General features: G+C 34.4%; 1 protein-coding gene across 9 annotated transcripts in view; it reads right to left on the reverse strand.

Moving 5' to 3' along the window:
- Positions 1 to 27902, reverse strand: part of axo (axotactin) — a 396767-nt gene that overhangs the window by 207880 nt on the left and 160985 nt on the right. For all 9 annotated transcript variants that reach the window (XM_075304128.1, XM_075304125.1, XM_075304124.1 and 6 more), the window contains one exon: positions 10653 to 11518. In XM_075304128.1, coding sequence (XP_075160243.1) covers positions 10653 to 11518 — 866 coding nt within the window. The remainder of the gene's footprint in view (positions 1 to 10652; positions 11519 to 27902) is intronic.

The raw sequence follows: 27902 nt of genomic DNA on the forward strand, positions 1-27902 counted from the left end.
ACTTTATGGGGTCTTAGAGCAATATTTCGATGTGTTACAAACGGAATGACAAAGTTAATATACCCCCATCCTATGATGGAGGGTATAAAAATAATTTAGTGGACTGATCAATTGAAGTATATATTGTCTATAACAAATGCTGATCAACAAGTGGTAATCATCGATCGGAACAAGTGGTAATCAGAAGAGGCAATGTCTGGGCTATATTGAGGGTGGGGTAGGACTTCCCAATAAGCCTTGCCGTGCCTTTCCAAATATTGTGGCCGTGTCTTGCGTACTGGATTCTAGGAAATAAATTTTAATTTATTAATTTTTTCTTCATGTGCTATCAGAGTCTTTTAAAAACGTTTTAACGATCATTTAAATGGCCAGATTCAGACTCGACTTAAAGTACAAATTATGCTATGTTTCAGGTAAACAACGTTTTCAAAATAAAGTATTGAAAAACATTTCCTATTTTTAAACGCTTGCTTGGTTTGTACACTCAAAAAAAAAGTGAACCCTCCACACCCAGAAAAAAGTGCCTTCGAAACTAAAGGAAAAATTCTTCATCAATATAGTTTACCCATTTTATTTCCATTAAGGTAAATTTGTGTGAGAAATAATAAAATTTACTCGTTTCAGTAAAAAAATCCTAAACTGTAAGCAGTTAGGAATAGTTCATTAACTAGAATAAGGCATGGAATTTTACTAATACTGTTTTCTTCGCCGGGTATAAGAATTTACTACTGAACAAGAAACTTTCATTCACCGATAACAAAGCATTCGTAAAAATAAACAAAATCCGAACTAAACCAAGTTTCCTCAAAATTAGTAAAATTTCTTATAAAATGATAATTCTTACTTCCTTTATTATAGAAAGCTTATCATAATACAAATAACACTTGGCATAGAAAAATATTTTAGTTCATTCGTACTAAGAAGTATGCAATCCAATCAAAACTTAAGGAAACACACTTGTTAGAATATAGGAAATTTTCCTATATTTATATTGTCTACCTGTAATCGATACCTGTCATCGCAATCGATGTGTTTGCGCGTGGGTTGTTTTTTAGTTGGAATCGCGTTGTTGTGGTATACGGAGAGATTGTTAAAAAATAATATGGTAAAAAATATAATATATATGAAATATATATTAAAATTTTGCTGCAAGTAGAGGATGCTGATGAGGAATGTGGTAATTCCGAAACAGCTGTACATCCAACCATCTTGCAGTCTATAGGGCTTTGCCCAAATAAATTTGACAAGCATACTTTTCCTCTGTTGGTTAAGCTACACTTGTAGTTTAGTCAATGCATCGCTTTAAGCTGAGATCAAAAACAACAATAACGATTGAAGGGAAGCCAACAATAACAAACAAAACGAATATATGAAATATTTGTTATTTTAAATTAGTGAGAAAAATGTTTTGAATATAAATCTATCAATGTTCGTGATGGTGTATAAAGAAAGAAAACACCAGCAGAATAACAACCCTTTCATTTGTCTTCATTTTGGAATCTTCAATTATCAGGTAATATTCAGTGACGCTAACCTTTTGTAACAAAAATGGTTTATGATTTTTTATATTTGTAGGTATTGAAATTGTAAAAGCAGGACAAAATCGTTAGGCAGCATCTAATTAAAAGTGAAAGAAACAAGAAGAAGAAAAGCATTACGTTTTACAGTTGGTAACTTTACATGGAAATTGGAAATAGTGGAATAATAAACTAATATTTCAAGGCCAGTCGATGATGTTGATTCTTAATAAATATATTTAATATATTAATAAAACATGTCTTTTATTGAAGAAAAAATGCCCATATAAAACACTAAAACTGTATTTAAAAACGAAGGTAAGCAGTTCTAATTTTGAAGTAAAAGGTTTACCACAACTATGTAAGATTTGTCCAAATGAATGAAAAAAGTTCAATAAAATCATTCCATATATGAATTTAATTCAGTTACTTTTTTCATTCTGTAGTATAGTGGTACATAAATATAAGAAAATGTTAACTTATATATGGAATGGCTTCAACCTAATTTCTACGAAAATCACATCGTTGAAACAAATAAAAATGTCTTTGGCGCTATACGAAGTTCAACTTTCTTCACAATGAGTTCATTTTAACTTAAAGAAGGGGTCACTTTTTTCTGGGTGTACTTCACTAAAGCCAATTTAACTTTAATTTAGTCCATGGAATTGTTATGTTTGGAGAAAATTTTGTTAAATGAACTAATTAACGGGAAATAATTATACACAAATGAAGCATTAAGATTTATTCGTACTTCGTACTTCTCAACAAATAGTTCATTATTTCTTTAACGGCCATTTTTATGTAGCTCCGTTAGGCTTTAACTGTCAGTTAATAGAAATTAAATTGCAAATATCTTCTCTACGGTAACCTTTAATGGAAAAGTTATCGGCAGTTAAGTTCCTAACTGGCATATAGAATATATAGGCAAGATGACAGCTATGTCCATAATACGGTTCAAAAGTTCGTTAGTTAACGGAACACTAACGGAGCTTAATGAAAATGGTGTAAATTTGTAAATTTTACTATAAATGTACCCATCTTGAACTATCTTTGGCACTGAAGGCATTATTGCAATTTTGAACTCCAATTGTTACCTTCAAACTACACTTGAAACAATTAATTACGTCTAATAAATTAATAAAATAAGAGATATACATTAGAGAGTTTACGTATACAACAAAAAACAAGTGCAATAAACAGAAAAGAAGACAAAGACAATGCTAACGCCAACTACAGCATTGTATTGTTATAGTTTAGACGGTTACCATCTGTGATAGCAACATAAGTTTTACTGTGATATTAGTTTAAGTTAATTATTTTTGCAATTACAAAATATGTGTTTTATGTCGAATTCTAGTAATATCGTAATAATTGGCGTATTTGTTTGCAAATGTAATTGACGATAGATTGAATGTAAGTGAAACTTGTACGAAAATCAATAGAATGTATGTTAAGATCTAATATATTTCACTATTATATTGTTGCCAGATCCAATAAAAAAATCATCCCTGATGAAGCTGGAAAAAATCCCAGCGAAATGTTGGATGAAAATAATGGAATAATTCAATATTTGTCTTATTCGCATTCAAAAATGACCTTGAAAGCCCAGAGAAAATATATACAGAGAAAATTTTCTTGAATTTGTCGCAAAATATTTAGTTATTTTTTTGATAACGGCGTGTTGTCAGTGTTTGTAATACTGTTTAGTTAAAATTTTCTAAAATTAACCAACATTTTTCTTCCTGATGGGTTCACTGTTTTTTCAGTGTTTGGCTTTGTCCAAATAAATTTGACAAATATACTTTTCCTTAGTTGGTTAAGGTACTCTCGTAGTTTAGTCTACGTATGGTTTTTAGCTAAAATCAAAACAAGTAAGAAAAGTAGAAAGTCGGGCGGGACCGGCTATATCATACCCTAAACCACCCTTACTGAATTAGTAAACATATATGTATATGGGAGCTATATCTAAATTTGAACCGATTTGGATGATATTTTGCACAAGTAGTCAGTACTACAGAAGATTAAGAGTAAGCCAAATTTGAGTAAGATCGGTTGATAAGTAAGGGTTATATGGCCAAATTTGTTAAAATCGGGCGATAAAGGGTGATACGGTCAAAATTTGGTCAATATAAACTTGACGTATTTCTTTCAATTTTGCATTTAAAAAACCTGAACACCCCTCATTTTGAAGGTGTGTGTGTGTAGAATGTTGCTCCTATTTTGATTTTGGAATTCACTCTTCAGTTGTCAAAATGCCGTCCAAGCAAGAAGAGCAGCGTATCAAAATTTTGCTCGCGCATCGCGAAAATCCGAGCTACTCGCACGCAAAGCTGGCAAAATCGCTAGAAGTTGCCAAATCAACCGTTACAAATGTAATTAAAGTGTTTGGGGAACGTTTGTCGACAGCCAGGAAGTCTGGATCGGGGGGAAATCGAAAATCGGAAGCCGCTGAGACGACAAAGAGAGTTGCCGGTAGTTTCAAGCGAAACCCTGACCTCTCTCTCTCTCCGAGATGCCGCAAACAAGCTGGGTGTATCGTCTACAACCGTGCATCGAGCCAAAAAACGAGCCGGACTATCGACTTACAAGAAGGTAGTGACTCCAAATCGCGATGATAAACAAAATACGACGGCCAAAGCGCGATCCCGGAGGCTGTACACGACGATGCTGACGAAGTTTGACTGCGTGGTAATGGACGACGAAACCTACGTCAAAGCCGACTACAAGCAGCTTCCGGGACAGGAGTTTTATACGGCAAAAGGAAGGGGAAAGGTAGCACATAAAACTGTCAAAGTTCGCAAAGAAATATCTGGTTTGGCAAGCCATCTGTACCTGTGGCTTGAAAAGCAGCATTTTCATAGCTTCCGGGACTGTCAACCAAGAAATTTACGTGAAAGAGTGTTTGAATAAACGTCGGCCAAAGCGCGATCCCGGAGGCTGTACACGACGATGCTGACGAAGTTTGACTGCGTGGTAATGGACGACGAAACCTACGTCAAAGCCGACTACAAGCAGCTTCCGGGACAGGAGTTTTATACGGCAAAAGGAAGGGGAAAGGTAGCACATAAAACTGTCAAAGTTCGCAAAGAAATATCTGGTTTGGCAAGCCATCTGTACCTGTGGCTTGAAAAGCAGCATTTTCATAGCTTCCGGGACTGTCAACCAAGAAATTTACGTGAAAGAGTGTTTGAATAAACGTCGGCTGCCTTCCCTGAAGAAACACGGTTGTTCCGTACTGTTTTGGCCGGATTTGGCATCTTGCCATTACGGTAAAAAGGCCATGGAGTGGTACGCCGCCAACAACGTGCAGGTGGTTCCCAAGGACAAGAACCCTCCGAACACGCCAGAGCTCCGCCCAATTGAGAAATACTGGGCTATTGTCAAGCGGAACCTAAAGAAGACCAAAAAAACTGCTAAGGACGAGCAGCAGTTCAAGGCAAACTGGCTTTCTGCGGCGAAGAAGGTGGACAAGGTGGCTGTACAAAATCTGATGGCAGGTGTCAAGCGTGAGGCCCGACAATTCGGATTTGGAAAAGCGAAAGCCTAACTGAATATTTTTCCTGAATTTTATACTAATTGAACTTGAAAAAGAAATTTAATTTGATTTTTTAAATAAACGATTTCAGCGATTTACACGCGTTTTCCCTTGACCAAATTGTGACCGTATCACCCTTTACATATATATGGGAGCTATAACTAAATATGAACCGATTTCGATGATTTTTTGCACATATATGGTAGTAAGTACTATAGAAAATTAGAATTGGACAACTTTGAGTACGATCGCTTGATAAACAAGGGACTTATGGACAAATTTGGGAATATCGGGCGATACATATATATGGGAGCTATATCTAAATTTGAACCGATTACGATGAAATTTTCCACACTTAAAGGGTGGTCAATTAGATTACTTTGTGGCAAATCGGTTAGTAAATGAACGCAACATGACCCCATTTATCGAAATCGGGCGATACATATATATGGGAGCTATATCTAAATTTGATCCGATTTTTTTTCCAAATTCAATAGGGTTCGTTCTTGGTCCAGAAAACGCCATATATCAAATTACATCAAAATCGGTTAATAATGCGACCGGAGCATGCGAACAACAAATACATGGACGGACGGACACCAAGCGCTAGATCGACTCAGGAGGTGATTCTGAGTTGATCGGTATATATTTTATGGGGTCTAAAATCAATATTTGTGGTAGGCACATTTTTTGGCAGATCAAAGTTATTATACCTTGACCACTAACATATGTGGTTGAGGGTATAACAACAAAAATTATTTCACGACCAAGAAAAAGATATGCTTGAACTGTAAAATGCTTTTTTGTTTGAAAAATATATTTGATTGAAGCAGAATATGTTTGGGACTATATATTACAAAGGCGGTTTTTTGAGGGTGTAAAATTCATTGGAGATTATTCATGTTTGCACTAGGGAGCCACCGAGGTGGAATGCTTAGCATGCCCGCCTTGCATACACAAGGTCGTGGGTTCGATTCCTGCTTCGACCGAACACCAAAAGGTTTTCAGCGGCGGATTATCCCACCGCAGTAATGCTGGTGACATTTCTGAGGGTTTCAAAACTTCTCTAAGTGGTTTCACTGCAATGTGGAACGCCGTTCGGACTCGGCTATAAAAAGGAGGTCCCTTGTCATTGAGCTTAACATGGAATCGGGCAGCACTCAGTGATAAGAGAGAAGTTCACCAATGTGGTATCACAATGGACTGAATAGCCTAAGTGAGCCTGATACATCGGGCTGCCATCTAACCTAACCTAAGTTTGCACTATTTCCGACTCACAATTTGGGGATCCAAACTACATTTTTGTGGAAGCTCTTGTTTTGCGGGATAGCCCATTCATATTTCGTTTTGTGTCCTTGCAAACCACTGTGCATCACTAAATGATGATATATGGATTTATATGGGAGTCATAGTTTATATAGTCCACCATGAATACAACCAAAATATTCAAACACTCAAATGTTTCGTGCTCATGGTGTCCACATACAAAATCATTCACTGAGTTGGTGGTCATAAAAAGGCCGTTAAGGGTCATTTGGAGTTGAAATTTTATATGAGTGTGGTTGTTGTTTTTTTTTGTTTTGTTTGTTGCTTTATTTGGTAGTCATGTACGAACTTTACGATTTATGAGTTTGTAGCGATTTGTATTTGTTCTGGATAAAAGCAGAAAACACAAAAATTGATCAAACGTGCAGATGGACTTTTGAGTATTGGGTATTTTATCCTTTGTAAATTTTCCTGAGATTGATAGAAGCATTATGAGTGTGTGTATGTGTGTGTGGTAATGAAATGGTATAGAAACGTCAAAAAAAACAATTCTTGTTTGTGGGGGAAAAAATAGCGTCTGACAAAAAATGAATTGATTGGTGGGGAAAAGCCCAAAAAAATTATATATGCCTTCGAGAGTAATACTATGAGTAGGGCGAACGGTGGTGAGTGTATTGTAAGAAGGAAATTGCAAAAATGAAGAATGTTCCTGATTGCATTCTCCCATGCATGATGCATGCCCACACACCCAAACGTGACATGGTCATATTCACTATTTGTGATAGCATCCTAGCACATAAAGTTGCATGTGGCATCACAACTAACAAACACGATAGTCATGACTATGACCAGGAATGAAATACAGCTGGGGTTCCACCAGTATTTGTGGTTTAAAAATGAATTTGGGGAAAAATGTTATTGTAAGAAAATATTGGCCATTGGGTACTTGGGTATGTTAATCGTTTGCATACACCCTCACAAAAAAGTGGGAACTAAAGCCAATTTAATTTTATTTTAGTTCATGCAAATTGTTATATTCTAAGGCCGGTGGTACCATTGGTGTAGCTAGGGGGTCCCTCGGGTGATAAAAAAAAAAAAAAATTAGTCTCCCGCGGTGTTAGTCATCATATCGCCTGGCCAGAAAATCGAACCGCGGGCCATACACAGAAAAAAATATCACCAAAATATTCCCAATTAAAAAGTTGATTGAAGTTAAGTTAGGTTAGGTTAGGTGGCAGTCCGACGTATCAGGCTCACTTAGACTATTCAGTCCATTGTGATACCACATTGGTGAACTTCTCTCTTATCACTGAGTGCTGCCCGATTCCATGTTAAGTTCAATGACAAGGGACCTCCTTTTTATAGCCGAGTCCGAACGGCGTTTCACATTGCAGTGAAACCACTTAGAGAAGCTTTGAAACCCTCAGAAATGTCACCAGCATTACTGAGGTGGGATAATCCACCGCTGAAAATTTTTTTTTGGTGTTCGGTCGAAGCAGGAATCGAACCCACGACCTTGTGTATGCAAGGCGGGCATGCTAACCATTGCTCCACGGTGGCTCCCTTGATTGAAGTTGAAAACTTTTTCAATTAAAAACTTAATTGATACTATTAATCTCTTAATCAAACTAGAAACATTAAGTCAATTAAGGCAATGATTGAAATTTTTAAATTTTCAATTAAAAAATTAACTGATACAATTAATTTTTTAATCAAACTCGGAAGAATAGGACAGTTAAAAAATTATGGCTATATTTTTTTTATATTCTTACATAATTTTTTTTTATTTAAACTATACATTTTTGAATCAAACTAAAAAGGATTAAAAATAGTTATAGAAAGTGATTGAAATATAGTATAGCGATTGCAAATAGTTTAGTTTTTAATTAAAAAATTAATTGAATTTTGCAATCAACATCAATTAAAAATTTAATTGAATCAATTAAAAAATTAATTGAAATTTGCTTATGAAATCAACTAATTTTTTAATCAAGTATTTTTTAATGCTCAATTAAAATTGTGATTGATACTCATCATTTTCGTGATTGAAGACATTTCAATTAAAAAACAAGTATATAAAGCAGTAAGTTCGGCCGGGCCGATTCCTAAATACCCACCACCATGAATCAAATATTATAGTTTCCAGTGAAAATTTCAGGGGGATTTGGTGACCAGTACACTTCCCGAAGATAAATTCAAAGATTTTACCTATGAAGACTAGATCAGATTCTGGATTTATAAGAACCATATTTGTTTGAGTTTTAGAGGAATCATACACATCGTGTGCAAGAAAATTAAATAACGCCTTGATTTAAAATCTAACATCTGTAGATTTTTACCCCCATTATTTAAATGATTACCAGAAGTAAAATCTGGAAAGTATAATTCAGTTTCAAGCAATTTTCATTATCAGTGCACATGGACCGATATTCACCATTTTCGGCACACGTCTTTATGTTCCTAAAATACTTCTAGATTTAAAATTTCATGCAAATTTGATAAAAATTATGGTTTCTAAAAGCCCAAGAAGTAAAATCGGGAGATCGGTCTATTTAGGAGATAAACCAAAACATGGACCAATACACGCCATTTTCGGCTCTCATATCTAAGGTTTTAAAATACCTGTAGATTTCTCATTTCAAGCAAATTGGATACAAACTACGGATTCTAGGAGCCTAAAAAATAAAATCATTTCTTGCACACCTGTTTATATTCCTAAAAACCTCCAGATTTTCGATTTCAGGCAAAGTGGACAACAATTAGGTTTCTAGAAGCCCAAAAAGTAATATCAGGAGATCGGTCTATCTGATGGCTATATCAAAACATGGGCCTATATTCATTTTCGGCATACCTTTTTATGGTCCTAAAATACCTCTAGATATCCAATTTGAGGAAAGTTGGATAAAAACTACGGATTTTATCCAACTTGCCTCAAATTGGAGATCGGTCTATATGGGGGCTATATAAAAACTTGGTCCGATACTCATAATTTTCAGCACACCTCTTTAGGGTTTTAAAATACCTCTAGATTTCTAATTTCAGGCAAATTGGATAAAAACTACAGATTTTAGACGCCCAAGAAGTAAAAACTGGCTATCGGTCTATATGGGCGCTATACCAAAACATGGACCGATACTCACCATTTTCGGCACACCTCTTTATTGTTCTAAAATACCTCTAGATTTCCAATTTCCGGCAAAATGGATAAAAACTACGGATTCTATAAGCCCAAAACCCCAAATCGGGAGATCGGTCTATATGGGCGATATACCAAAACCTGGACTGATACTCACCATTTGTAGCACACCTCCTTATGGACCTAAAATATCTCTAGATTTCAAATTTCAACCAAATTGGATAATAACTACGGATTCTAGAAGCCCAAGAAGTAAAATCGGGAAATGGGTCTATATGGGGGCTATACCTAAACATCAACCGATAGCCACCATTTTTGGCACACCTCTTTATGGTGCTAAAATTCCTCTAGATTTCCAATTTCAGGCTAATTGGATAGAAACTATCGATTCTAGAAGCCCCAGAAATATAATCGGGAGATCGGTCTATATGGGGGCTATACCAAAACATGGACCGATACTCACCATTTTTGGCACACCTCTTTGTGGTCATAAAATACCTCTAGATTTCCAATTTCAGGCAAATTGGATAGAAACTATGGTTTCTATAAGCCCAAGACCCCAAATCGGGAGGTCGGTTTATATGGGAACTATATCAAAACTTGGACCGATATAGCCCATCTTTGAACTTGACCTGCCTGCAGACAATAGACAATAGAGTTTGTGCGAAATTTCAGCACGATTGCTTTATTATTGAAGACTGTAGCGTGATTACAACAGGCAGACAGCCAGACACACAGACGGACATGGCTATATCGTCTTAGAATTTCTCCCTGATCAAGAATATATATATACTTTATATAGTCGGAAAGCGATGTGTTACAAACGGAATGACAAACTTATTATACCCCCGTCACCATTCTATGGTGGTGGGTATAAAAATTTATAAAATCGAATAATTTCTTCTACATTCCATTTCTTCCATTTTAAGGAATACAAACTTTGTGCAAATTTACTTTGGGCTATTCCCCCATCAAGTTATAATAAAATTTGCAATGTATAAATATGTATAATTTTATGCCCTTTTTTCTGATTTAGTTTTCACGTTAGCAGCTAAACTCGAACTATTTGGATTAAAAGATTAGTGGGATGAATCATTTTTTTATTGTTTTTAAAATTCAATTGAAATTTGAATTGAAAAGCATTTGAGAAATATTTTTCTGTGTATGGCAACTCCTCAATCAAATCACACATACATACCTCTTAACATTGCCCAGGAAATCCACTGTGTAATTCTTGGCTGACGATGTGAACCATGTAGCTGAGTGCAATTCCAATTGGGCTTTATAGCAATCATATTTGATGTATTGCGTACAGTACAATGAATGTGAGATCAATTCCTGCAACATTTCCGGTGAAAATGCACGATAGCGAATGTTAAAACTAAAGTCCGAATCACGTGACGAACGCACATCCACTTGGCTGGGCAGATTGTGCTCGACAATGGTTTTGGTGGCATTCTCCAATGTTTGAAAATCACATTTGACACTAGCCGGCGGAAAGACTCCATTGCCATCGATGTCAATTAGATACACCTCCGACTTGGTGAAGCCCAGCAAGGCAAGCTCCTCGCAAGTTTTACGATATTGGGCAAAGTGGCAATTCTTACCAATGTAGCCGGTGTGATTGCAATCGCATGAGACCTGATCATCCTTGACAAAACATTTGCCACCATGCTCACATGTATTGGGCCGTTTGCAGGGGTCAATGTACTGGCAGTTGTCCAAAGCCACCTCACCAACCATACGCTCCGTCTTGACCACATGACGAGGTTCGATGAGATGGCCATTAATTTCGATGTCGCGTATGCAACCGACAAGGCCAGATGTGGCCGCCTTCAGGCTACTGCCAATGATCAATTTATCGCCAATGTTAAAGGTCAAGCCATACATTTGGGTACGGTGATGTTGATAGTCAACGCTGAAACGGATTTCACCATCTCTGTAATCCAATTCTACAGAATGCCAGGAAGTGGCACGGCTAATCTTCACGACTGTGGGTATGGTGACGTTATTTAAGGCATCGGGTACCAAATCAAAACTAAGTTTATCTGCTGCCAAACGTATCTGCAGAATGTCGAGATGGTTAGGTCATCCATCCAATATGGCCCCATGTATGATATGGAATACAAATCAGTTGGATGGTTTTTTTGTTTTGTTTTTTTTGGCATGGATTTGACCATTATGTCCGTGGATGAAAAGTGATGACAGAGACGATGGCGTTTAGCATAACATTCAATTTCCGTAGCAAAATTGCATTTCCGTTGATTATTTTTCCGTGCGTGTGTGTGTATGGATTTTTGTTTTTGGTGATATTGTGACACCATTTCCGTTGCATGTGTTCCAGAGTTAGAATCCGTTAACACCATCACAAGTTGTTAGAAACCAACCAACATTTGAGAGATGCAAACGAGATGCATCATAACCACGTACACAACGTATGATTTTCATTATGTCAATTTTTCATCAGGTTATGTGTTCCAAATATGACCAACATCGCGGTTTTTTGTTTCAATGCCAAATCATCATTATTCGCATGACGAACGAAAGTTTTGGTAATTGAATAGCATGAAATGAAACAATACAGAATTAAAATTTTTCGTTAGAAAACATAGTTAATAATAAACATAGTGCTTGTATAGAATAAAACATATAAAGAAATAAATTATGAACAATGTTCAAAAAACTTTTCTACCCAGGAAAAACTCATATTACCAGGTATGAGTACAAGTATGCCTGCACCAAATTAGGTAACAACTTCTTCGTACATATATCAGCAGTAATACTTTTACGTGGGCATGACATTGGAGCAGTGTTGCCAGGTGATTTTTGATTCTTCCCCCCAAATCTTAAGAAAAAAAACCCCTAAATTGGTCTAAGCTTTTTTCAAAAACACCCAAAAAATTTCAGAATATAAAAAGTACAAAAAGTGGTCCCAAAATTTCGTGAAAAAAAATCCAAAAAATCGTGAAAAAAGATAACGAAAATAATATTTCCCCTAAGTTTCTAAAAGAGTGCATGAATGAAATTTCACCATCTTTATTAGTACTTTTTAACAAAATGATAACTTCATCTGAATACCCAGATATTTTAAAGGTACACAAAATTGTTCCTATACCGAAGACAATCAATCCACAATCCGAGGAAAATTATAGACCAATATCGATTCTTTCTACGATAGATAAAGTATTTGAAAGGATTTTATTTGAGAATTTATTAGGCTATTTTGAGGAGAATAAATTTCTTTATGATTTTCAATTTGGGTTCAGGAAAGGATGTGGTACTGAGGACGCAGTTTTAACTGTAGTGCAATATATATGTCAAGGATTAGATAAGGGTTTCAATGGTGTTGCGGGAATATTCTTTGATTTTTCGAAAGCATTTGATATGGTAGACCATCAAATTTTGTTAAGGAAACTGGAGTTTTATGGGATTAAGGGATCTGAAGTGAAACTATTTGAAAATTATTTCAAGAATAGAAAACAATTTGTGCAGATCAATCAATCAAAAAGCTCTTTGGAAACAGTTAGGTATGGCGTGCCACAAGGTAGTGGACTTGGTCCTTTACTATTTGCAATTTACTTGAATGATATTACGAATCTTTCTTTTTCTGGTAAGCTCTTTATGTTTGCCGATGATGTTTGTTTATTTTATCCCTATAGGTTTGATGCAACATTGAGAAATAATGTAGAGAGAGATTCTGCTTTGTTGTTTGAGTTTGCTAGATTAAATCAATTAGTTTTGAATCCTGGAAAAACCAAAATGGTCAGATTTCGTCCGAATTCTACTTCTATTACCCAGAATTTCCAAGTTTTTGTGGAAGTTTGCAATGGAAGCCTGATTCAGGAGGTAAGATCTGTAAAATATCTTGGTGTTTTACTTCAGAGTAACATGTCATGGAATTTACATATTGAAGAGGTGAGGAAGAAAGTTGCTCCCGCAGTAGGTATTCTGCATAAATTGAAATGGAAACTTGATGAGGGAACGAAACTTATGATTTTTCAGTCATTGATACAATCGCACATAAATTACCTGGCCAGTGTGTATGCGTACAACAAAGATTGCAGTTCCTTAAAATCCCTTCAAAGGATTCAAAATAGAGGTTTGAAACTTGTGTACAATCTTCCATTGCGATTTTCAACACAATCATTGTATCACTCGGTAGATAAGAATATACTACCAGTGCATAGTGTTCATGAATATCAAGTTCTGCTTTTTATCTACAAATCTATTAATAATATTGGCCATCACACAATTAAATTTGTTCAGAATCAAAACTATTTTAATACAAGAAATCAACAAAATCTGAGAGTACCTCGATGTAGGTTTGAAAAATGCAAACAAAGAATAGATTACTCAGGTTGTTTAAAGTACAATGAGCTACCACAATGTATAAAGTCGATCTGTACTATTTCAAGATTCAAGAAGGCATGTAAAGAGTTTCTAAGTAACAAGCTATAAAAAGAATTATTAGATTAATATAAAATTAATTATATAACACAAAAATTATATTCACTTTGTAAATAGTTTACAGTAAGAAATATTATTTGTTGTCACATGCCTCTACAATGCCCTTATGGCGCTGAGGCCCAAATATGAATGAAGTTTCATTTAAGTAAATAAACGATAAATTAAAAAAAAAATAATAATAATATTATTGCATACTTGTTTGTATTTAGGATCTTCTTGTTGACTTCCCGCATCTTTTTCTCAAAACTCATGCTAGAATTGTTCCGAATTTGCTTGAGAATTGCTCCACTTTATAAGGTCTGGAATAATTTTTTACCCCCAAAAATACCCCCAAATAAATTTTACCCCTAAAAATCGCCCTAAACGTGAAAACCCCTCCTAAATTTGGGGGGGGGGGGGGGAAACCCCCTAACCAGGCAACACTGCATTGGAGGAAAGTACTTCGTCGCAAGCATACCAGCTCTCCAAATATAACAGGTTTACCGTAAATAGACTCAAAAAGACCGAGTGAGTTGCTGCTCTCCATAGACAATAGATGTTATATAGATAGGCCATGTGTCTCTTAAAAAAAATGTCAGTTCCAAAAATTAATTTTCTGACATTTCATTTTGATTTTTTCGTAAAGAGTCAGTCCCAAATATTAATTTTCGTGCATTGGCTTTTGTGTTGTTCGTAAAGAGCAATGCTGCTCAAAATTAAATTTCGTATTTTCGCGGTTTTGGTTACAATTTTTTGTTCAAATATGAACTTTTAATATATTAATTTATTTATAAATCCTCTGGTGCATCATAAACGTTCTAATTTTGTGTAAAATTGGCAAACTATAAAATGGAAAACGAAAGAGATTGTAAGTGTGCTCTTATTTTTCTCGTTTATTCTTAATCTTCGAAACTGTCAAACATAGTTTGACACCCACGGCCCATCTATGTATTATAAGATCTATGCTGCTCTCATATCTATTTTCATTCTCTCTTATAAGTTAGTTTCTTATTCTCGGTCTTTTTCTACCCCTTTCTCTCCCTCTGTTTATATTTATGGTACAATTTGTACTTTGAAAATCTCTATGACGCCAGAAGGAATCGAAGTCAGACCTGTTGTTTTGTAATTCAACACATTATACCCTACTCCACGGCATGGATTTATTCAATGATGTAATTTTGCAATATCAATTATGTACTATACAACTTAAGAAAACCAGGGTAGATTTTATTGGCACTACCAATTAATATCCCAGCAAAAATATTTGGTTCTTCCAAAAGGCACAACTTTAAAAGCACTTCCAAAAATGTCCTCCCAAAGATGTTCTTTATTTCAACAACACACACCCAAAAAAAAAGTGAATCCACCAAGGAAGAAAATGTAGGTTCTTCCAAAAGGCACAACTTTAAAAGCACTTCCAAAAATGTCCTCCCAAAGATGTTCTTTATTTCAACAACACACACCCAAAAAAAAAGTGAATCCACCAAGGAAGAAAATGTAGGTTTATTTTAGAAAATTGTAACTAAAATCGTTTTTTTATTGCAACATGTTACAAATAAGTTAATAATTTTTGTCAAATTTAAGAAAATTTTTTTAAAAATAATTAATTTTTTTCTCTTGTTTAAGAAAATTTCATATGTTGAAAGAAAAAATTGGATTTAAAAATTGTTATAATGTCTTTAGCGCTATACGAAGTTCATGACAGGTACAATTTTAGTAAAATTTACTCATTTGAGAGACTTATGAACTCAATTTAAGCAAACTTCTGTCATTTTAGGAAAATATGAACTATTTTATTTTTTTGTAAAATTGTGCACTATATTTGTATATAACTTCCGATCCGGTTGAAATTTGGTACGTGGTGTTAGTATATGATCTCTAAAAACCATGCAAATATTGGTCCAGGTCGGTCCATAATTATATATAGCCGGCATATAAATCGATCCACAGATTTAACCTCCGGAACCTCTTGGTTCCATCTATATATATATAAAGGGTGATAGGTCAAAATTTGGTCAAGGGAAAACGCGTGTATATCGGTGAATTCGTTTATTTAAAAAATCAAATTAAATTTCTTTTGCAAGTTCAATTAGTATAAAATTCAGGAAAAATATTCAGTTAGGCTTTCGCTTTTCCAAATCCGAATTGCCGGGCCTCACGCTTGACACCTGCCATCAGATTTTGTACAGCCACCTTGTCCACCTTCTTCGCCGCAGAAAGCCAGTTTGCCTTGAACTGCTGCTCGTCCTTAGCAGTTTTTTGGTCTTCTTTAGGTTCCGCTTGACAATAGCCCAGTATTTCTCAATTGGGCGGAGCTCTGGCGTGTTGGGAGGGTTCTTGTCCTTGGGAACCACCTGCACGTTGTTGGCGGCGTACCACTCCATGGCCTTTTTACCGTAATGGCAAGATGCCAAATCCGGCCAAAACAGTACGGAACAAAGGTGTTTCTTCAGGAAAGGCAGCAGACGTTTATTCAAACACTCTTTCACGTAAATTTCTTGGTTGACAGTCCCGGAAGCTATGAAAATGCTGCTTTTCCCTTCCTTTTGCCGTATAAAACTCCTGTCCCGGAAGCTGCTTGTAGTCGGCTTTGACGTAGGTTTCGTCGCCCATTACCACGCAGTCAAACTTCGTCAGCATCGTCGTGTACAGCCTCCGGGATCGCGCTTTGGCCGTCGTATTTTGTTTATCATCGCGATTTGGAGTCACTACCTTCTTGTAAGTCGATAGTCCGGCTCGTTTTTTGGCTCGATGCACGGTTGTAGACGATACACCCAGCTTATTTGCGGCATCTCGGAGAGAGAGGTTAGGGTTTCGCTCGAAACTACCGGCAACTCTCTTTGTCGTCTCAGCGGCTTCCGGTTTTCGATTACCCCCTGATCCAGACTTCCTGGCTGTCGACAAACGTTCCCCAAACACTTTAATTACATTTGTAACGGTTGATTTGGCAACTTTTAGCGATTTTGCCAGCTTTGCGTGCGAGTAGCTCGGATTTTTGCGATGCGCGAGCAAAATTTTGATACGCTGCTCTTCTTGCTTGGACGGCATTTTGACAACTGAAGAGTGAATTCCAAAATCAAAATAGGAGCAACATTCTACACACACACCTCTTCAAAATGAGGGGTGTTCACGTTTTTTAAATGCAAAATTGAAAGAAGTACGTCAAGTTTATATTGACCAAATTTTGACCGTATCACCCTTATATATATATATATATATATATATATATATATATATATATATATATATATATATATATATATATATATATATATATATATATATATAGATATATAGATCCCCAATAACACAAAAATTGGTCCATATCGGTTCATAATCATGGTTGCCACTCAAGCCAAAACTAATCTACCAAAATTTATTTTCTAATGTTATTTCTATAGAACATTTTGTAAAAATTTTATTCCTATAGAAAATTTTGTCAAAATTTTATTTGTATAGAAAATTTTATAAAAATTTTATTTCTATAGAAAATTTTGTCAAAATTTTATTTCTATAGAAAATTTTATCAAAATTTTAATTCTATTAAATGTTGTTTCCCATATTTTTTACTAACATTGTGTACCACCCCAGGACATTAGCCGACTTAAATTTTAACACTATAGATTTTGTAGGTCTTACAAATTTTATTCAGATCGAGTCAGATTTAAATGTATGTATTTGGGACAAACCTTTATATATAGCACACAACATATTTGATGGATTTGATATGATACGCAAAATGTGGATCTAAAAAGTGGTGCAGGGTATAATATAGTCGGCTCCGCCCGACTTTAGACTCTCCATACTTGTTTTAAATTAATTTACTGCCCATTGTTCTTACTAACTGAGTTTTGAATATTTTAGAAAGGAGACAACAGGTTTGATCAAAACAGCGTACAAATGTTTGAGTATCACAATATTTTCCCATTATCCTTTTGGTTGTTTTGATTTTTCTTGCCTACCAGGTACCTATTAGGGTTGTTGATTGTTTACCAACCGCAACAGGTAATCAATAACCATGGTCATAACAACGCTGATTTCCTGTATCAAATATTTATCAGAGCTAGTAGAGAAAACTAGCATTTCGGATTAATATAAAGATTATGACAACATGTGATCTCACTCATGGGTCACAGGTCAACCAGGATTTTGTTTGCTTGGTTATTTTGTGAAAATGGGACTTTTAGTGATATTCGAATACCTTAGAGATATCATGAAACAACAGAATGATTATGTAGAGTCTAAAGTTAGGTATTATGTTCAGTTTCTTTTCTCTAAACTAACTTCAATGGGTTTTACACACGCAAAAAAATAATTCTTTCCTCCCAAACGAAATTTTAGACAAACAAAGTTCGTTTCTCATTTGCTTTTCGTTGAAATGAAGTGTATTTGGAAGAAAAGTATATACTTTTTGTGATAAACGTTTATTCTTTTCCAGGATGTAAAAGCAATTTCATAAAGACTGACTCAAAAAAATTTTTTTCTTGCTAATTGCATTTTCCCTCACATCTTTCTCACTTCCACGAAGTTTTTTAGTTCTTAGCACCTTTTTCTGTAATACAAACAATGTAGAAGAAATTATACGATTTTATAAATTTTTAAATTTTTTTTACCTTTCGCCTGGACTGTGAATCGAACCGCGGACCATGCAATTTGTAAGGCAGCACACTATCCACTGAGCTACGTAGCTGTTATTGTCATCAATAGCTAATTATCCATATAAGTTATATTAATATAGCATAGCTTGCGGCGCCCACGAGCCGATTAAACAAAGTTTATTTACAGAAAAATACATTTAGTTTGGGACCGTGGAGCAGTGGTTGCTACGTCGGACTTGCATGCCAAGGGTCGTGGGTTCGATCCCTGCTTCGACCAAAGTTTTTTTTTTTTTTTACATATATTCCAGATATGGTCGGAAGATTCCGAAAAAATTTTCAACATTACATTCTACTATATTAAATTTTTACTATGAACTGTAAAATGTGTCTTATTAAAGACCTAAAGTCAGAAAAGAACAGTGTTTGATATAAACGAAATGGACTGTGTTGTTGGTTCAAAAATAACTCTTTTTATTGAAAAAATAAAAATTGTGTAACAAACGAATTTTTTTGGCGATAAAAGTGTATACTTTTCGAAGCAATTCAAAAAACTCTAACAAAAGAAAAACGTTTTCGGTACACGTTTTCCAAACGTTTTTTTTCTTTGCGTGCACTGAAACAAGTAACATATATACAGCCATATGTTCGGCCAGACCAAATCTTATTACCTCCACCATGGATTGCGTAGAAACTTCTACTACAGACTGTCATCCACCGATTAAATACTTATATAATTCAGTTTGACAAAATTTTCTATAGAAATAAAATTTTGACAAATTTTTTTTATAGAAATAAAATTTTAACAAAATTTTTTATAGAAATAAAATTTTAACAAAATTTTCTATAGAAATAAAATTTTAACAAAATTTTCTATAGAAATAAAATTTTGACAATTTTTTTATATAAATAAAGTTTTAACAAAAATTTTTGTAGAAATAAAATTTTAACAAAATTTTCTATAGAAATAAAATTTTAACAAAATTTTCTATAGAAATAAAATTTTGACAAAATTTTCTATAGAACCAACATTTTGACAAGATTTTCTATAGAAATAAAATTTTGACAAAATTTTCTATAGAAATAAAATTTTGACAAAATTTTCTATAGAAATAAAATGTTGACAAAATTTTCTATAGAAATAAAATTTTGGCATAATTTTCTATAGAACCAACATTTTGACAATATTTTCTATGAAATAAACTTTTGACAAAATTTTCTACAGAAATAAAATTTTGACAAAACTTTCTTTAGAAATAAAATTTTGGCAACATTTTGTATAGAAATAAATTTTTAACAAAAGTTGTATAGAAATAAAATGATGACAAAATTTTCTATAGGAATAAAATTTAGACAAACTTTAAATTACGTTTTTTTATTAATTTGGAAGATTTTTGGTAAAATTTTTTTGAAATTTTGGTAGATTATTTGTGGCACGAATGGCAGTCGTAATTGCAATGCGGCCATATGGAACCACATTTAGGTATAGTCCCATGAAAATGAGTCTCAAACACCAAATAGAATAGGATCCCAATAAATTATGTGGAAAATCATCGCACCTGTTTTTTATGTGTCTTAAGGAGTAACTTCATTTTCCAAAAATTGAACCCTAATATTTCAAATGAAAGTTGAACCCAATTTCCTTGCTGAGATTGTGTTTTGGGTTTTTAAGTGGGACTTTTACGCATTTTTCAGAGTTTCTCCTATATACCGGGTGGAAAAAAGTAAAGCGCTATGTTTTTATATTTTATTATTTATATATAATAGAGGGTTTTATATGGCAAATGACAGTTGAAATCTAGTTAAAGAGGATTTTGGAAGTGTAATGTGAATGACTATGGTACCAAGTCGTAGTAATTACCTTGTGGAACGTACATAGTCGTGGGTTCTAACAAATCTTCATGAACTAAAATAAAGTTCAGTTGGCATTAGAGCCCCTTTTTTTTCTGGGTGTATTGAAAATTTTGTCAAAATTTTATTTCAAAATGACATTTTGTCAAAATTTTATTTCTATAGAAAATTTTGTCAAAATTTTATTTCTATAGAAAATTTTATCAAAATTTTATTTCTATAGAAAATTTTATCAAAATTTTATTTCTATAGAAAATTTTGTCAAAATTTTATTCCTATAGAAAATTTTATCAAAATTTTACTTCTATAGAAAATTTTGTCAAAATTTTATTTCTATAGAAAATTTTGTCATAATTTTATTTCTGTAGAAAATTTTGTCAAAATTTTATTTCTATAGAAAATTTTGTCTAAATTTTATTTCTATAGAAAATTTTGTCAAACTGAATTATATACGTATGTAATCGGCATTTTTATGCCCTCCATCATAGGATGGGGGTATATTAACTTTGTCATTCCGTTTGTAACACATCGAAATATTGCTCTAAGACCCCATAAAGTATATATATTCTGGGTCGTGGTGAAATTCTGAGTCGATCTAAGCATGTCCGTCCGTCCGTCCGTCTGTTGAAATCACGCTAACTTCCGAACGAAACAAGCTATCGACTTGAAACTTGGCACAAGTAGTTGTAATCGATGTAGGTCGGATGGTATTGAAAATGGGCCATATCGGTCCACTTTTACGTATAGCCCCCATATAAAGGGACCCTCAGATTTGGCTTGTGGAGCCTCTAACAGAAGCATATTTCATCCGATCCGGCTGAAATTTGGTATATGGTGTTGGTATATGGTCTCTAACAACCGTGCAAAAATTGGTCCATATCGGTCCTTAAGTATATATAGCCCCCATATAAACCGATCCCCAGATTTGGCTTGTGGAGCCTCAAAGAGAAGCAAATTTCATCCGATCCGCCTGAAATTTGGTACATGATATTGATATATGGTCTCTAACAACCATGCAAAAATTGGTCCACATCGGTTCATAATTATATATAGCCCCCATATAAACCGATCCCCAGATTTAGCTTGCGAAGTCTCCAAGAGAATAGAAGTTAGTATATGGTCGCTAACAACCATACCAAAATTGGTCCAATCACACAAAAATTGGTTTATATCGGTTCATAATCATGGTTGCCACTAGAGCCAAAACTAATCTACCAAAATTTTATTTCTATAGAAAATTTTGTCAAAATTTTATTTCTAGAGAAAATTTTGTTAAAATTTTATTCGGTTCCTAATAAAATTTTCATCATTGTCAAAATTTTATTTCTATAGAAAATTTTGTCAAAATTTTATTTCTATAGAAAATTTTGTTCCAATTTTATTCGGTTCATAATCATGATTGCCACTCGAGCCAAAAATAATCTACCAAGATTTTATTTCTATGGACAATTTTGTCAAAAGTTTATTTCTATAGAAAATTTTGTTAAAATTTTATTTCTGTAGAAATTTTTGTCAAAATTTTCTTTTATAGAAAATTTTGTCAAAATTTTTATTTCTATAGAAAATTTTGTGAAAATTTTATTTCTATACAAAATTTTGTTAAAATTTTATTTCTGTAGAAAATTTTGTCATACCTTGATACCTTGCCATCGGCAAGCGTTAGCGCGACTTAAGTAATTCGATTCTGGATGACAGTGTTTAGAAGAAGTTTCTACGCAATCCATGATGGAGGGTACATAAGCTTCGGCCTGGCCGAACTTACGACCGTATATACTTGTTTTGTTTAATATATGCCCCGTATAGATTAACTTGCATTTGAGAAGACGGTGTTAAGAAGTTTTAAGATACCTTGCCATCGGCAAGTGTTACCGCAAACCAAGTAATTCGATTGTGGATGACAGTCTTTAGTACAAGTTTCTATGCAATCCATGGTGGAGGGTACACAAGATTCGGTCTGGCCGAACTTACGGCTGTATATACTTGTTGGAACTTCAATAATCGTTAGTTCAAGCGGGGTTTTCAATATGTGTTGCATTCGTATTTAATTTTCTCCACATTTTTCCGGTGAGTATGAGTGTGTAAACTTATCTGGTTTAACCACAGAAAAGACGGAAAGCCGAATTGACTAATTTATCCAAATTTCGAAAAATTTGCAAAGTTATTATTTCCAAATTTTTAAAATATCCAAATGTACAAAATTCAACGTTTTGATTCTGCGGACTATCGCCATTCGCGTTGTGATATATTTTTCACATAACATTCATGAGGACTGTACATTTTCGAAATAAAACAAATTCATGATAGCCCATAAAACATTTGTTTGTTTACACGAGAAAAAAAACCCAATTGTTTTCGCGGAATTAAACAGCGATAATTTCTTGCAGGTAAGAGCAATGTATTCAATACAAATTTTCCAGCTTAGCTATCACACAGATGACAAACATCCAATTTCCACTAAATGAATGAATTTGTAGCCTCTAAAATATGAATGTGTTTGGCATCAGGCTTAAGGGTAGGGTGTCTATAAATTCTACCTGTCCTTTACACAAGCCACTATAAAATTCTGTGCTCGATATCCAGAGCACATCATTCATAGTTCTGACAGGATAGTGAAAAGATCTCGAAAAGCAGTATTTTGTTTTTATTAATATGGAATCTAAATTGTTATATAACCAATCGAATATGGAGGATAAATCTATTACTTACGTCCTTTTTATGTATCGCGAACAATTGCGAAAAAATGAACATACATCGTTACGTTTGAATCGCACCAAATTAACTCTTACCGATAAACTCATCAAGAAAAACGTTAGTCAAATCAAGAAATGTTCAACGGAAGATGTCCTCGCTATCAGTCGTAATATTGTCTTTCAATCGAAATTAAAGAACCAAATTCAGCGAATGCATCAAATGAAGAGATTGGCAACAAAACCGATTCATTGAAATCACCGAAGCCGTTACCTTAGGCATAAGTTACCATTCTATCTCTAAGATATTATGAAATAGTTCAACTAAAATTTAGTTTTAAGAAATTTGGAAAATAAAATGAAACTTTGAAATCAAACAAATTTTATTTAGGAAAATATTGTTGTTACTTTTTATTACGGTATAGGTCAATTATGTGTGGGCATAAATATCGGTCAAATGGACGTTGCGACTGCGATAGCACACTTCGCTATCAAAGTAAAGCTGAACAAGAGCCACCGTCGTGCAGTGGTTAGCATGCCCGCCTTGCATACACAAGGTCGTGGGTTCGATTCCTCCTTCGACCGAACACCAAAAAGTTTTTCAGCGGTGGATTATCCCACCTGAGCATGGAATCGGGCAGCACTCAGAGCTATCGACTTGAAACTTGGCACTAGTAGTTGTTATTGATGTAGGTCGGATGGTATTGCAAATGGGTCATAACGGACCACTTTTACGTGTAGCCCCCATATAAACCGACGAGATTTGGCTTGTGGAGCCTCTTGCAGGAGCAAAATTCGTCCGATCCGATTGAAATTTCGTACATGGTCTTTGCATATGGCCTCTAACGTCCATGCCAAAATTCGTCCAAATCGGTCCATATTTATATATAGCCCCTATAAAAACCGATCCACAGATTTGGTTTGCGGAGCCTCCAAGAGAAACAAATTCCATCCGATCCTGCTGAAATTTGGTACATGGTGTAAATATATGGTCTCTACCAACTACGCAACAATTGGTCCACAATTATATATGGCGCCCATATAAACCGATCCCCCGATTTGGCTTGCGGAGCCTCCAAGAGAAGCAAATTTCATCCGATCCGGCTGATGGTGTTAGTATATGGTCTCTAACAACCATGAAAAATTGGTCCACATCGGTCCATAATTATATATAGCCCCCATATAAACCGATCCCCACACGGATGAAAAAGACTGTTTTTCATATGTTTGGCTATAAACATTATATGTTTGGAACACAAATTTTTAAACACAATATTTTTGAGTGCAAGCATATAATGTTCATAAACTAGCATAACATGTTTGGGACATATATGTTAATATGTTAGAACATATTATGTTTGGGACATAAAATGTTTGTAAATATAATATGCTTGGATGCAAACATATATTAATTTAGAAATAGCCCATAAACATATATGTGTTTAGTAGCTTGGAGCGCTATTTAACAGGGAGCGATATTGAATTAAGTTGGTGGTTGTTGCTTGTTATTACAAAATTAACATTTTATTTTTCCTTGGGCAATTGATCAGCTACTTCTTTGATCCTTACAAACTGTGTGGTCCGCTGTTCGAATCCCCGTCCGACAAAAGGTAAAATTAAAATAAAACAAATCATACAATTGAATAATTTCTTCTACAATGTTTGTATTACAGAAAAAGGTGCTAAGAACTAAAAAATCTCGTGGAAGTGAGAAAGATGTGGGGGAATATACAATTGGGCAGAAACAAAATTTTGAGCATTCAGGTCGAAAACCTATGTTGTTAGCACCTATATTACCTGTTTATTTTCATAATTCATTATGATTGTAAATAAATAAATAAATAAAATTTTGAGCACAATATTGTTTGGGAGAATTTTTTTAAAGCATATAATATTTTTGGGTGCAAAATGCTTCCAAACATATTATATGTTCACATAATAACATATTGTTTTTTGGAAGACAACATTATTGAATTTGGATGCAAAAATACAAAATGTTTGGAACTTAGACTACCCAAACATATATTGTTTAGACCAATATGCTTTCAAACATATTATATATTGGAAGAGATCAAACATATAAATGTTTGGGCAATACCCAAAAATGTATATGCTTGAAGCAAAATATGTTTGGGAGTATATGTTACAGAAGCGATTTTTTGTGAGCGTGCAGATTTGTCTTGCGGACCTACTAAGAGAAGCAAATTTCATCCGATCCGGCTGAAATTTGGTACATGGTGTAAGTATATGGTATCTAACAACTACGCAACAATTGGTCCACATTGGTTCATAATTATATTTAGCGCCCATATAAACCGATTTTATCCAATCCGGCTGAAATTTGGTACGTGGTGTTAGTATATGGTCTCTAACAACCATGCAAAAATTGGTCCATACCGGTCTTAATTATATATATAACCCCCATTTAAACCGATCCCCAGATTTTACCTCCGAAGCTCTTGGAGGAGCAAAATTCATCCGATACGGTTGAAATTTTGTACGTGGTGAATTTTGGTACTTTGCGCTAGTATATGACCGCTAACAACCATGCCAAAATTGGTCCACATCGGTCTATAGTTATATATAACCGATCCCCAAAAATAATTTACCAAAATTTTATTTCTATAGAAAATTTTGTGAAAATTTTATTTCTATAGAAAATTTTGTGAAAATTTTATTTCTATAGAACATTTTGTCAAAATTTTATTTCTGTAGAAAATCTTGTCAAAATTTTATTTCTATAGAAAAATTTGTGAAAATTTTATTTCTATAGAAAATTTTGTCAAAATTTTATTTCTATAGAAAATTTTGTCTAAATTTTATTTCTGTAGAAAATCTTGTCAAAATTTTATTTCTATAGAAAATTTTGTCAAAATTTTATTTCTGTAGAAAATCTTGTCAAAATTTTATTTCTATAGAAAATTTTGTCAAAATTTTATTTCTATAGAAAATTTTGCCAAACTGAATTATATACGTATTTAATCGGCCTGTTTTTTTTGTTTAATATATACCCCGTATGGACTAACTTACAATTGAGAAGACCGTGTTCAGAAGTTTTAAGATACCTTGCCATCGGCAAGTGTTACCGCAACCCAAGTAATTCGATTGTGGATGACAGCCTTTAGTACAAGTTTCTATGCAATCCATTCGGTCTGGCCGAACTTACGGCCGTATATACTTGTTAGGATTAATCTTTTAACCTTTAAATGCGCACTGTATCTCTTAAGATACAACCAGAAACAAATTCCTATGTCTTAAATTTTTGACTGAATTCTATGAAATCAAGTTCATTGCATTTAAAACATCATAACGCTATTTTACAAAAATGTATTTCATGAAAATTTGTACACTGTTAGAAAAATATGTTTTTCATATGTTCCGATATAAACAAAATGTGTTTCGGGCACGATTTTAAACCACAATATATTTAAGTGCGAACATGTAATTTTCCTAAACTAACACTAAATGTTTGGGACATCTATGTTAATATGTTAGAATATATTATGTTTGTGGCATGAATGTTTCATAAAAATCATATATGTGAATACAAACATATATAAATTTACAAATTTCAACTAAACATACATATGTTGTGATATTTTATTCAAAGCGACAGAGAGAGTATAGAGAGAAATAGAGATGGAAACCGGGAGAGTTGACGAAAGATATCAATATAACACGGCAAAAGAGTCAAAAGAGAACAATTTCTGTGAAACCGCTTGTATGTTGTTTCGGAAAACTGTTTTATGATAAGGCCAAAAATTTGATATGTTTAAGTCTAAATATTATTTAATTTGAATAAAGAGAATAGACATTCTGAACCAAGAGAATAGACATTTGAAAAACAAACAGCTTATGTTTTCGCCTTGAGATCAGCATTTTATGTATGTGTGGACATGAGTTTTGTTTATCATTTTGGCATTATTTTTTTCTTGGTTCGTTAAAAGAAATCAGGGGTCTTCATAAAAATAACGAAAGGGCACTATACTCTTTTTATACCCTCCACCATAGGATGGGGGTATATTAACTTTGTCATTCCGTTTGTAACACATCGAAATATTGCTCTAAGACCCCATAAAGTATATATATTCTGGGTCGTGGTGAAATTCTGAGTCGATCTAAGCATGTCCGTCCGTCCGTCCGTCCGTCCGTCCGTCTGTCCGTCTGTCCGGCTGTCCGTCCGTCTGTGGAAATCACGCTAACTTCCGAACGAAACAAGCTATCGACTTGAAACTTGGCACAAGTAGTTGTTATTGATGTAGGTCGTATGGTATTGGGCCATATCGGACCACGTTTACGTATAGCCCCCATATAAACCGATCCCCAAATTTGGCTTGGGAAGCCTCCCGGAGCAGCAAAATTCATCCGATCCGGTTGAAATTTGGTACGTGGTCTTAGTATACGGTCTCTAACAACCATGGAAAAATTGGTCCATATCGGTCCATAATTATATATAGCCCCCATATAAACCGATCCCCAGATTTGACCTCCGGAGCCTCTTGGAGGGGCAAAATTCATCCGATCCGATTGAAATTTGGTACCTGATGTTAGTATATGGTCTCTAACAACCATGCAAAAATTGGTCCATATCGGTCCATAATTATATATAGCCCCCATATAAACCGATCCCCAGATTTGACCTCCGGAGCCTCTTGGAGGGGCTAAATTCATCCGATCCGGTTGAAATTTGGTACCTGATGTTAGTTTACGGCCTCTAATAACCATGCAAAAATTGGTCCATATCGGTCCATAATTATATATAGCCCCCATATAAACCGATCCCCAGATTTGACCTCCGGAGCCTCTTGGAAGAGCAAAATTCATCCGATCCAGTTGAAATTTGGTACATGGTGTTAGTATATGGTCTCT

This window comes from Haematobia irritans, chromosome 4 (assembly GCF_050003625.1).
Source record: "Haematobia irritans isolate KBUSLIRL chromosome 4, ASM5000362v1, whole genome shotgun sequence".
NCBI classification, from domain to species: domain Eukaryota; kingdom Metazoa; phylum Arthropoda; class Insecta; order Diptera; family Muscidae; genus Haematobia; species Haematobia irritans.